Here is a 12,828-nt window from a genome sequence, read left to right as displayed (position 1 = left end):
ATTGAATGCTTTAGTGAATGGCTTTATACAGGTTTACAAGACATGTCATGTTATATATTAAAGAACCAAGAGTGCAGTGCCAAGATGGATTAGAGTTCATGGAGTCAGTCTCCATAGCGCTTCCGCTGTGGGCCGCTGTCCAAGTTGGAAGTTGCATTCACAGCACAAAACATTCCTAACGTGAGAGTGTAGGGTGGGAAATTCTCATGCATCTGACCTGCTGCTTATGCTGGATGCATTTGAATATATCAAGAACTCAACAAGCAAGTGGAACTCTCCCCACCCCCAACCCTGCCCAGATTTCAAACCTCTTTTATAGAAGATGCATAAATCTCAGCTGTCAAATTTAGCAGGTTGGAAATCAGACCTTAAAGAAACAGATTTTAAGTTTAAAAACCGTGTTTGTGTAAAATTAAATGCTAACAATAGCTTTAAAGGTAGCGTGTATGAAGGCTTCTGTAATCCTTACTCCAGCTCATGCCAGAAGCACAAGCGGACAGAAGAATAGGAAAACCCACAGCCACATTTCAGCGGGAACAGGAGGATCTTTCTCAGCTCTCTGAAGGTCAGTTTGCTGACCAGAGCTCAGCTACTTCAGGAGATGAAACCGAAATTACTGAGGAACTGGAACCAGAAGGTAATTTTCTGCTTATACAACATACCTCTGCTTCGCTCCCTATTAGACATACGATGTTGACAGTAGAGGTAGCCAGATCTGTCAATGTTGGTTTCTCTCACTTCTCTCACTTTTCCAATATTCAGTTCATCCCATTTCTCCCTCAGTTTGCAACTTTTTTAAAAAAAAGTTTGCATAAAAATTCATATGCATTTTGTGCACATTTCACCTAATATACACAGGTCGGTGCACAGTTTTGCCTGCCATGTACATTTTTGCCAGCTATTTACCCCGGTCTTCATTTTTGTTTGCTATTTCACTAATACAGGCATCCATGTATCTACTTTCCCACAATTACGCATTTTTGTTTGTGAACTATATCACAGAATTCAAGGAACTGCAAATTTGATAGGACAATGGGGTTATAGCAGGGGTAGTCAACCTTTTTATACCTATAGCCCACTAATGCATCTTTCTTGATGGTAAAATTTCCTTACTGCCCAACAGTGCTCGATGGAAGGAAGATTCAGCTTGTGCCATAAAACCCCCTACTGCCCACCTAGAATCCTGAAACGCCCACTAGTGGGCGGTAGGGACAAGGTTGACAACCCCTGGGTTATCGTTTGCGTATTAGGTTGGGAAATGTGAATTTGGTAGTTCCAGTTAAAATGCAAACAGAAATAATTTCTCCCCATCCTAAGTTGACTGCTGAAGTAACTTCAGCAGAGACCATTGTTCTTCTCCCTCACATCTGTAGCAAAGTTGGAATAGTTGGCTTGTTAGACTAAAAGAATAACTTCCAGCTTTGTAATAATTGAGAAAGAAGGTGGGAGGGAGTTTCCAACCAAGTTTCATGAAATATTAAAGGACGCTGGCTTCTGTTTTAAAATATCTTTATATTCTCTCTTCAGAAGAGACATTCCTCTTTCAGAAGAGGTGCTGTTCTGAAGACTATTTTGAAGTGTGTGGTCCTTTTGTCTGCAGATAGCAACCACTCATAATGTCAAAGAGAGGGAGTCTCAGACAATAAGAGGCTAGTATATGACCTATCACATATCTCTGGATGAAAGGAGCTAGAGGCATCTTAATGCAAAGTATGCAAACATCCCAGGTCATGGTCATTACTATTATTATTATATGTTCACTGTATAGGAAGTGAACCGAGAGACCTTCTGTTGCAGGCCCAGATTCCATTCAAGTGCCATTGAAACGAATGGCGTTGCAGGGAGAACAGCAGTTTCTGAATTCCAGTAACAACCAGAAGCATAAATTGTCATGTGCCACAAAGCTGTTTTGCATTATGGGACCTATTCAGACCAGGATTCAGTGTTCAGTAGAGGCCTGCATAGATGATCAGTTGAACCAGTGACCATAGAAGGAGAGCATGGTCTAGCTATTCCATGCACGTCCATCACTTGAAGTATTAGTGTGGGAGGGGGGTCACTTTGTATGTGTGAATGGGCCATTTTGGTTGTAGCACCACAAACTTTCATATCAATCTAGGGACAATTAGTTCAAAGGAGTTGGTTCACAACTTCTGCTGTCAATTGTGATGTTTACAGTAATATTGTTGCGGGGTGGGTGGGAATCAAGCAGTAAACACATCTGTGTGAAATAGCCCCATTTCCTTGTATCCCCAAATTTCCACATACAACTGCATTATGTGGACAACTCATGAGTTGTTTATGGGTGATAATGATCAACATCCCATTCCTACAAAAAATGACTAGTCCTCAGGGGCTGCATGGTCAGTGTAACTGCTGTGAAATGCATTATTTGTGAACAATTTCTTCAAGTTGGGTAGTGGTTTTTGTGTAATAAATTATATTTGTGCTCCTGGATTGGCACATGATAGTAAACACTAATTTGTATAATCATCCAATAAGCTATTCACAGGGTTGCAATAGCCCCAGTGTGAACACCTCCCTGGAGTGTCACCTTTGTTAACTCCTTTGGTGATTAAGTAATAAATCATCATTCCTTTGGCAAAAGAGACCCATAGATGTGATAGAAGCTGTCCCCAGCAGATTATATGAATATGTAAATAAGTTATGGGTAAATAAACTGGAACCTGCACACCACAGGGAAGCCTGGCATATGGGATGACAACTTGATCTCAGTTAACCTTGGGAACTGATGGGGAGCAGCATTGTCCCCTGAACTAAAGCCATATGAATGCATGCAAAGTCTCAGCAAACTTGATATGAATTGTTCAGAATAGGCTTGGAGGCCATGCAAAATATTCAGGGCCTTTTCTTTTCTTTTAAATAATCTCATACTATGAATGAATTGGTAACACTGAATCTCTCCAAGTGCCAAATCAAAGTGAAACGAGGCCTGAAGAGGAATCGGGTGATTCTGCAGACCATTTAATGATAATTGATTGGCCAGTGTCACGTTGTGTCTGCAAGGAAGAGAAATCGTACACCACTCTGTGGAACTATTTCCATTCGCTTTTATACCATGTGTTTTAACAGTTTTCTTTGACCATCTCAAATGAACTTAATACTGGCTATGTGTTTGTTTGTTTGTTTGTTTCTGTTCTGATTGTTTTCACAACAGACCAAGATGATAGACAGGCAACTGATGCTGTTGAATCAGTGACAGATAGTGATGACTGTATTGTCCCAAGTTCAGTGTCCACAAGCCTTAAGCAGGTTAGTCTCTCTGTGTGTGTAATTAAATTCTTCCGTCTATACCTTATCAAAGGCTTTTTAACCCCCCACCCCACCCATTGATATTGGACTTAAAATATCAAAAAGGTTGTTCAACTTCTAATTAGTCCTTTGTGAATACTATTAGAGAACAGAATACCCATTTGTGGCACGGGGAGGGGCACTGGTGATGTTTGATGGAGGGTGTATGTGTCTGTATACATATATGTGACAAAGAGTGTGGGAATTTTCTAACTTATTTCAGGCTTCTTAAAGTCTTTCTTCAAAATCTGGCCTTGAATTTTTAGTGTTGTGCCTACAATGATTGATATCAGCCTGATTATAATGTTTAGGCACTAGCTTAGAAAAGAACGCATGTGCAACATCTTAGCCCGTAACCAGGCACATTAAACAATGTTTCGTGCTTGATTGGCTTCTTGTCTATTCATCATCCCTCACAGGGATTTTGAAATTCTGCCACCTATCTAAACCAGACAGAGAGAGAGAAATTATTTTAATAGCTGGAACTGTATTATGATTAACTGCATATTCCATGCCATCAAATTCTTTTAAGCTGTAACAATGTGAGCCAAATAGGAAAATTACTCATTGCCAATGAGCCCTGCAAGAATGCAGCTGGGTCTACAAATCTCTAGTATTGTTGCACTCTATTATAACCAGAATGATTTAGGAGGACTTAAAATATCTTGCAGCCTCTAAAGAGCTTGGTGCGTGGGTCTTTTATTCCTATCTTTCTCCACTCATCTGCCCAAGACGAAATGTAGCAACTGGTCCAAGATGGAGAGAAAAATCTTAATTATCAAGGGCACAGTCCAGTTCTCCATAAGTGAATAAGATTCATGAGCAGCGGCTGCCCTGCTCACTTCAGTGCCAGGGGCAAACTGGGATTCCAAGATATCATTACAGAGTATTGCTGCCACATCTGTTAAACTAAACTAGTGACAATTCTTTGGGCATGACCTGCCACCTGTTTTAAGGGAAACTTTTGTGCTCAGTTCCCTTTGCTGTGAACAGAGAAGTCCTCGCATGCTCTGGAGCTCCTGTACATTTAGGCATCTGATGGACTAGGACTGTTAAGTGAAAGTTAAGTCCCACTTGAACTCAAGAGATTTGCTTCAGATTAATGGGGATAACCCAGCCACTTCAAAGTCTCATTTGTTTCAATAAGTCAATATTAAATATGTGCTTCACCTCTCCCTTTGACTTCAGTGGGACTTAGGCATGCTTGATGTATACTGAATTTGGAAGGAAATCCCACTGAGCTGAAGATGACTCTTAAAAGGGGCGAGGGGACTTTCTCCTACCTAATAGCCCCCATCCAGCAGTTCTTTCTACAAATGGGAACTCTTATACTCAGGATACAATTATTATCTGATGTTCAGGGCAGGTGTTAGAGACCCATAGCCCTGTGGATGTTGCTGGAATACAACTCCCATCAACCATGATAAGTGGCAGTGCTGATGGGGCTTGTTGGGCTGTGCAACATCTGGAGGGTCATATGTTATCCAACCTTGATTTAAAGGGTATATTAAGAACCGCCACTAATTCACTAATCTGAGTGCTGGTGCGTGCATCTCTCTACCGTCTACTTCAACTAGCAGCAGATCTTTGAGGTTCCTGGCCTGCTACTTGAGGCCTTTCTTGTGTGTCATTTAAAGCAGAGATATCATAGCTGAAATGTGCTGTGCCACTGGGCTATGGTTCTCCCCTTGAAATTGCTTCTGCTATAGCCATTTGCCGAAGTGTTTGCAATATCAGTTACAGCTACGATCAAAATCTCTAGATGGAAGAAAGCCATTACACCAGAAATGCCTAGTTGGTTGTAGGAGGGGGGAAAACCTAACTAAAACCTTTGTTCAAGATCCAGCTTCTTATTTTTATCAGTGAGATAAATATCCCCAAGGCTGTTCCAACACTGTAAACACAACTTCCGATTTTATTTAGAGATTGCCTTACTAATTATCCTGTAAATCCAAATAGCAAGCCACATTGTTTCAGCCACTTAAGATTATGCTGTTCCCCTTTTGCAGGTTGCAAATCAAACAGTCCATGGTTATTTCTTAGTTATGTTGATCATAAAAGGAATCTTAACAGATATCTTTTTCCACCCAGGATTTAACTATACCACTTGCTTTTTCTCCTTCTTTTTCTTGTCTGTTATGTATAATTAATCATAGATTACTTCATTTTGTTTCATTGCATTTACAACATTTATGAGCTTCGCTTTGTCGGTAGGAAATGCTTGTCCCCTTCTTTTTCCTTTCCAAAGTGGCGTAATTAGTGTTAGCATCTTTTTTAACAGGCTACATAAAGTTTAGTGGCTGGATTAAATCATGTCATTAACATAATGTGCTATACAATTTGCCCCTATCTCTTTTCGTTTCCACTACATCAAAGTGCCACAGAGTGCCAACGTAATTGGGCCTTGCTAGCTTGTCAGGTTGAGTCAAGATGATGACTGGTGCTTTTGCTAAAAAAAGCTTCCAGGCATGATAATTAATGGAAGGGGGAGGGAAAAAATCAGGGAAATGTAAAACTTTGGATGGTTCTTTATGAATATTTCATACATTTGAATAATCAGAAGTTAACATTATCAATTTGATGTATAATACATTGATTAAAAGCCTTGTTACAGGCCCTCGAAATAGACATCAGAACTGGAAATTTGCATTTTCTTTGGCGAAGTCTAAAAAAGAAATAAAATAAAATTAACAATTGCTTGCTCTCATCTCCACCTCTGCACTTGATCATTTTGAGTAATAATATAGCTTTCAATTATCACAATAAAATTTTACTGCTGTCAGCTCTCAAGTTATCTTCAAATGTGCCCACAAGGCAAATCTTAGCAAAACCAATTTATTCCGTGGTGGTCTCATTTTCCTCTAGGTGTGTTTACATCTTTTCTCCTTCATTATAGATAGTCTTTGTGTGCTTTTCTTGCACTAATAGCAGTTTAGTGAAAACTGTCATAATCACTTTCCTTAAATTAAGATCTTAGGGTTCTTAATTAATTTGGACATTCGGCATTCTTTAAAGAGCACAAGGCAGCCTTTCCAGGTGGCTGTGTTTCTGCAGAGCACCATATGTTGTAAAAAAAACAAAGAAGACACTAAGTCAAATTGGGGGTCCTGGAAAAGAAAAGAAAAAAAGCTAGCTTTTGTTTTTGGGGTTTTCTAATATATGTATTTTTAGACTTTATAACTACCCAGTCCACCAGGGCTATAGTTGGACAAAATGATCATGAGCTTCAGATTGGAAAAAATTAAAAAATACGCTCAGGAACCGCAAGAAAGCATGATTTCTTGGTTTGTATGTAAATGTATAAAGTTGAAACGCTTTAACTTTAATTCCCCTCTAATTATGATAAATCAGTGTTTTTTGTATGCCTCTTTGAAAGCTGTTCAGCTGAAAATGGCTTACAGGGACTGCATTCAGATATGATGCTCAACCATGGTTTAGCGTTATTAGAATGAGCCATGACAAGCCTTTGGGTTCACACACTCCCTTCTCCTCTGAGTGTGAGAAAATTGAATGCTTCTATTTCTAGTTGTAAGTAAACTGCAGTTAGCCATTAAAGCCAAAACTCAGGGAAATGGTGGCTTACTCTAATTGTGGTTAAATCAAAGAAAGCAAGATCAGACCATCCTTTCAGATCCAGCTAGAACAAGCCACATTTTCCTGAGTTCAGGAAGGGGTGAAGCATATGGGAAAGGGCTGTCTCTCTGGCTCCATTCCTGGTGATGCACAGTTTTCCACTACCCACCCGCACGTTAGCATGGGCACCCATGGGGAGCCCTTGGTGTGTAGATCTGCTATATGCATAGCCTTTCCCAGATCACTCAGGAGCCAAGAAAAGGCTACCAATACCTCTGTATTGGTGCGAAGACTTCCCTGCCTCAGGCATCGACTCTAATGCATGGTGGGCAGAGCCAAGAGCCGCCATGCTTTATTGGTGGCAGGGCCTACAATGCCATTTCTCCTTACCTCATGAGCTATGGAGGAGAAGGGACCTAGAGGAAACCGTCTCACCAGCGGACTTTCTTGTAATGTTAATTTGGTTTAGCGTGATTTCTAAACTAGTCCAAATTCTGAAAAGGCAGTGGTACCTCGGTTTTTGAACGTCTTCATTCACAAACATTTCAGTTTTCAAACGCCATAAATGCTTCGGTTTTCAAACACGCCTTGGAAGTCAAACATGCCATGTGGATTCTGCTGAGTACAAGATCCAGTTTACAACCAATTTGTTTTTGTGACTGTCTGCGCCTCGGTTTTCAAACGTTTCAGAACTCGGTCTTCCGGAACGCATTATGTTCGAAAACCGAGGTACCACTGTAACAATATTGAGTTGCACCCAACCAAGTTCTGTTCATGGTAGACCCACTGAAATTCTAAGTTAGTCATTCCCACCCATTCCAGTGGGCCTCCTTTAAGTAGAACTAACATTGGCTACAGCCCATTGACGTTTGGGCCCACCCAGAGGTTCTGTATGTTGTCCTTTGTTTGCACAGCAGGGAATCTGATACCGGCTCGTTATTGCCTGCATTGACTGGAAGTACCTCTCCAGGTTTGCAGGTTGGGGTTTCTTTCCCAGCCTTCCTTGGGGATTGAACCTGACACCTTTTGCAGGGAAGGCATGCACTCTGCCACTAAGCTACCGTCTCTCCCTTGCAACAGTAGCCCTCACCTCAGTACTCCCTTTAACTCGGGGTGGGCAATCTGTGGTCCTGCAGAAGTTGTTGTACTACAGTTCCCATCATCCATAACTGTTGCAGCGCTGGCTGGGGCTGATGAGTGCTAGAAGTCCAGCAACATATGCAAGGTCACAGGTTGCTCACTCCCCATCTTCAAGGACCATCCTTCAGCATTCTGGAAGTGCAGGCCTCTTTTTCAGATGTCTCCGAAAAGACGCTGAGGCTCATGCTCAATATTTATCATTTATCATATTTATCCTTTGTTGGGCCATACCATCCAGCCCTGTGAAGCCTGCTTATTTATATGCCTTGGCCATTCCTGTTGCAGGCCTTTTCTTTCCTTAATATAAAACAAGTGTACTGATTATTTTCTCCATCAAACATTATAAAGGGTCTCCTTTACATCCATAACTCCAACATTTGGACTTCATTTGTTGACGGCCGTCTCAGCATGAGCTGGTTTTGACAGTCAAGTTAAATATTTGGAAGGGGAATGACTCTGAATTTCACTTAAAAATACTCCTGATATATCTGTACAATAGAAGGCGAAAGGAGTTGTTTCCGAAGTAAAATTAGACAATAGAGGCAATTTCATTTTTTATGCATGTGAATGTAGAGTGCTTGAGGTTATTAGTTGAAACTGAGTAACCTTTCCAGGCTTTCATCTCTTTCTTTTCAAATTTGAATATGAAAAGCATATTCAAGTCAAAGACCATCACTTTAATGACATTTGGCAGTCATTTGATTTATTAGGTTTTTAGGAAAAAAATTCCTTTAAATATTTCATCATACTATGCTAATCCTAGTAATATTGCCAGCTGAAGCCATGTACCTGTATTAGCGGAGACAGAATGGTGTGGAATTTTCTCTGTCATCCTAGTAAAATTTCCATGAATCTACTGAATAATAAAACAACCTTATTGAAATATTCAGATTTGGGTTTTTAGTTAAAGTGTCTTAGGATACATAATAAAAGAAAATGTCTTTTGAAAAAAAAGGTGGGGGTAAAGTTACTTCATCAAATATTGAAAGAGGTTGACAGGAATGAATATTGTTCTTTATTAAGGACTCTTATTTATTTATTTTTTATTTACAGTGGGGTACTCAAGCTATTCAATTGATTAATTATAGAATATATTTTCTGAAAAACGCATCGACAATTGCCTTGTTGAGCTTGAATATTGTATTGATTTGCAATTTGAACGCCAACCCTCTAGAAAGCTGATCTCCCTTTCTTGTTATTCTAATTCTGTAATTATTACTGCAAGGTTAGTGATTTGAATTTACAACCAAAAGCCTTCAAATTCCACACACAGGAGAAATAGTCTTTAATGTAGAGAGGGAGCCATAAAGAGAAAAGTTAAGCAGAACTTGACAGCTGAGATCTGCAAGGTGCTAGGTTTGCTCTTTGAAGAGCAGAATCTCATGCTTTGAATGTTCTTCTGTGTAGTCTAATTTTGAAATCACAGTGGTTATGCATTCTTTGAAACCATTGACTTATTCAGGAAAATGTTTGTGTGCTGCCCTATTAGCATTTGACATGAAAACCCTTCCCAAATAAGGGTGCAGTGCCTTTCAAACCTTAAACACACTTGTATACTCATAGGTCACAGTCACATCCTACATTTAAAGTGCCTGGCATCACCCAAAGAATCTTAGGAGCTCACAACACTGCAATTCCCAGCACCCTTAACAAATCTCATAACTATTTTGGAAAAGCCATGTGCGTTTATTTGTGTGTTAAAAAGCAAGGTGTGGTCATGACCATAGATACTTTCCTTTGGCAGTTTTGACTTGTAAGGAAATCACCATGAAGTTACTTTCCCCTTTCATCTTTGCATGGTGAAATCATTTTGTAAATGCTTGCCCTTATGGTAAAATGGACATTTTACTTCATCATGGAAAAACCTTGGGTTTGTTTGTATTTAGCTTAAGTTCTGGATACATTGACCCATTGGGCTTACTCTGAGTAGAGCTAACATTGCTGTGATCCTTGTGGTCCCATCACACTTCATGCTGCACTAAAGGGACATGGTATTTGTGGCAAGAAAATCTGTTACTGTGAAGAAGAGATCCATGCCTCCAAAAGTTTGGGCTTGTGACTGACACACCAAATACATGGTGAATGCATGCTTGAATTTGCAGGCCTTCCCAGCATACTTAATGTGTGCATGGATGCATTTTCACCCCATGAAAATTCTAAAGGAAAATTGCCTTGTGGCATACTTTTGGCACATCAAAAGGGTTTAAATGAATGAATGAAACTTTATTTGCATCAGCCATCAGCCATAGCAACAAAAGAACATTGTGATATACACAAAACAGTTTGAAAGCACATCAAAGTGCAAGTAGATAAATTGGTACCGCCCCGGCGGGAACGTAAATGGTGTTTCCATGCACTGCTCTGGTTTCTCCAGAAGCGGCTTAGTCATGCTGGCCACATCGCCTGGAAAAACTGCAGACAAATGTCGGGTCCCTTGGCCAGTAATGTGAGATGAGTGCCGCAACCCCAGAGTCGTTTGCAACTGGACTTACCGTATTTTTCGCTACATAAGACACACTTTTTCCCTCCTAAAAAGTAAGGGAAAAATGTCTGTGCGTCTTATTGAGCGAATGTGTGGTCCTTGGAGCCGACTGGTCAGAGTGCAGGGGTGAAAATCAGATCATGTGTCACGGAGGAGAGAAGGCTGCAGAGAGGAGGCTGCTGGGGTTCCTGTGTCGGGCATATTTTGGTGTGTGTGTGTGGAGGCGTGTGAGTCGTGTTGCTGCACGGGAGAGCGCGTGGTTAAAGGGGGCGTTTGAGCGTCCTTGTGTGTGGAGCCTCTCAATCTGTAATGCATCCCAAGGCTACCGTCTGTTCATCAGCCCTGTTCCCCTTGCCTAATTATTGTAGCGCCTTCCTAAGGATTCAGTTGCGACTCCTATTTTGTTTTGCGCTCCCCGCCACGTACGGTTTTAACTGGGCGGTTAAAGTCAGCCGCTGATCCCCTCCTTTTGTTCTTATCCCTTTCTGGCAGGGAGCGCACAGCTGCAGTGAATTCCTTTCCTTCTCTCTGCCTCAGAGTCTTACTCCCCACCCTCTTGTGTTTTTGGTTGCTGGGTTTGCTGTGTTCCCCTTTCCGTTGCTCAGCGCTGGCTGCAGCAGCGTCACCTGGCAGCAAACAGACACGCTAAGCAAGGAGACTGGTGGCAGACAAATGCAACAAAGAGCAGGGAAATCCCCTGCCCTCGTGGCAAGCAGAGGGGAAAGGATCGTGTCCTTCCTGCTAATTCCTTCCCAGTCACACTGCGCGCAGGCTCCAGCCCACCTCGGTCAGCTTCCGACGGCAAGGAGCGCAACCGACAGTTGCCGCTGTCGCCTCCTCCTCTCCATGCCCTGGTGGTGCTGCTGCTGCGTCCAGGGAAGCATGCTAGGGACCTGCAGGCAGCCGGAAAACATGCAGGTGGGGGAGAGGGGGGGCTGGCTTGGGCGGGGGGGACGACTTTTGCCTTCCTTTCCTCCCTCCCCTTAAACCCCTCTCCTTCATTGTTAGCCGCCTCCTTCTCCACACACCCCACATGTGCTCCTTGTCCCTTCAGTGTTTTTCCTTCCCTCCCCACTTTAAACGTGGTTACAAAGCACGGATCCACATGGATCCTCAGGATTTTTGCATTGGGTCACCCAAAATTAACCATCAGATCACATTGCATGTCCATGGGTACAGCCTAAACCCCAAAAATCATGTACTCACTATTGCCTGGGACCACAATGGCGCAAAAACGTGGTTACAAAGCACGGATCCACATGGATCCTCAGGATTTTTGTATTGGGTCACCCCAAATTCACCATCAGATCACATAGCTACAGCCTTCACTAAAAAATCATACATCCACTGTTTCATTCAGAATATTTTTTTTCTTGTTTTCCTCCTCTAAAAACTAGGTGCGTCTTATGGTCAGGTACATCTTATGGAGTGAAAAATACGGTGATTTTCCGGGGTCCTTTACCTTTATATATATATATATACAAAACACAGTTTAGGATTTGCAAGTAACATTCAACCATTGTTTAGTGTTTAGCCTTTGTGAACCTGAACAAACTATTGGGCTCCATCACTCGCCTCACCTCCTCCCACACAACCAGGAGGAGGAATAAATTTATTTATACATTTTATTTCACAGAATGTGCAGACTGCCTAATCATAAAAGCCTCTAAGCAAAATACACAATACACATTAACATTATCAATAAACTACAGCTACAAATAACTATTCAGTAATCCACTGTTTGAAGTTGGCTTGTTTTGCCACTCAGTATTTTAAAACCATGAATTTGTACAGGAATTGAGGGAAATGAAATTGAATCATGGCTTATTCCTCCTCCCAGCCTTGTGGGAGGGGGAGCACTTAATTCCAAGGCTTTGCTGCAACTCTCAGAGGCTTGTGTGCGTAATGGAAAACCATAGTTTAGCATTACATACAAACCAGGGCTTAGTTTCTGCTGCATGGACAAACCTTGGGCCCGTGTGCCCCCCTCTCCTAGTTCAGCACAGCAGCAAGATCAGAAGCTCCCACTTGCAACTAACCGCAGATTATAATTTTATCTTTATCAGGATGTTTTTGCTTTAGACTGTGGTTTGTCCAAACAAGCCAAGATCAAACTCTACTTTCTGATCCTGACTTGTTCAAATAAATCATAGTTAAAACTAATGGCAGTTCCCGGTTAAGATTAAGCAATACTGGTGAGTTGAGAACAATACATGTGGCCCAGAAAGGTGTCTTTGAGATGTGAAGCAACCACTTGCATCAATGCATGTTAAAGGTTCCAGGTTCAATCCTCAACCATAACCAGCAGCAGGGCTGGCAAA

General features: G+C 41.5%; 1 protein-coding gene across 1 annotated transcript in view; it reads left to right on the top strand.

Annotated features, from left to right (window-relative positions):
* RPGRIP1L (RPGRIP1 like) overlaps window positions 1-12,828 on the top strand; it is a 74,335-nt gene that overhangs the window by 42,587 nt on the left and 18,920 nt on the right. The window contains exons 21-22 of the mRNA XM_079988977.1: window positions 475-637; window positions 3,179-3,273. Coding sequence (XP_079845103.1) covers window positions 475-637; window positions 3,179-3,273 — 258 coding nt within the window. The remainder of the gene's footprint in view (window positions 1-474; window positions 638-3,178; window positions 3,274-12,828) is intronic.

The sequence above is a fragment of the Podarcis cretensis genome (assembly GCF_951804945.1).
Source record: "Podarcis cretensis genome assembly, chromosome: 8".
NCBI lineage: Eukaryota > Metazoa > Chordata > Lepidosauria > Squamata > Lacertidae > Podarcis > Podarcis cretensis.
This window is presented reverse-complemented; position numbering and strand designations above follow the sequence as displayed.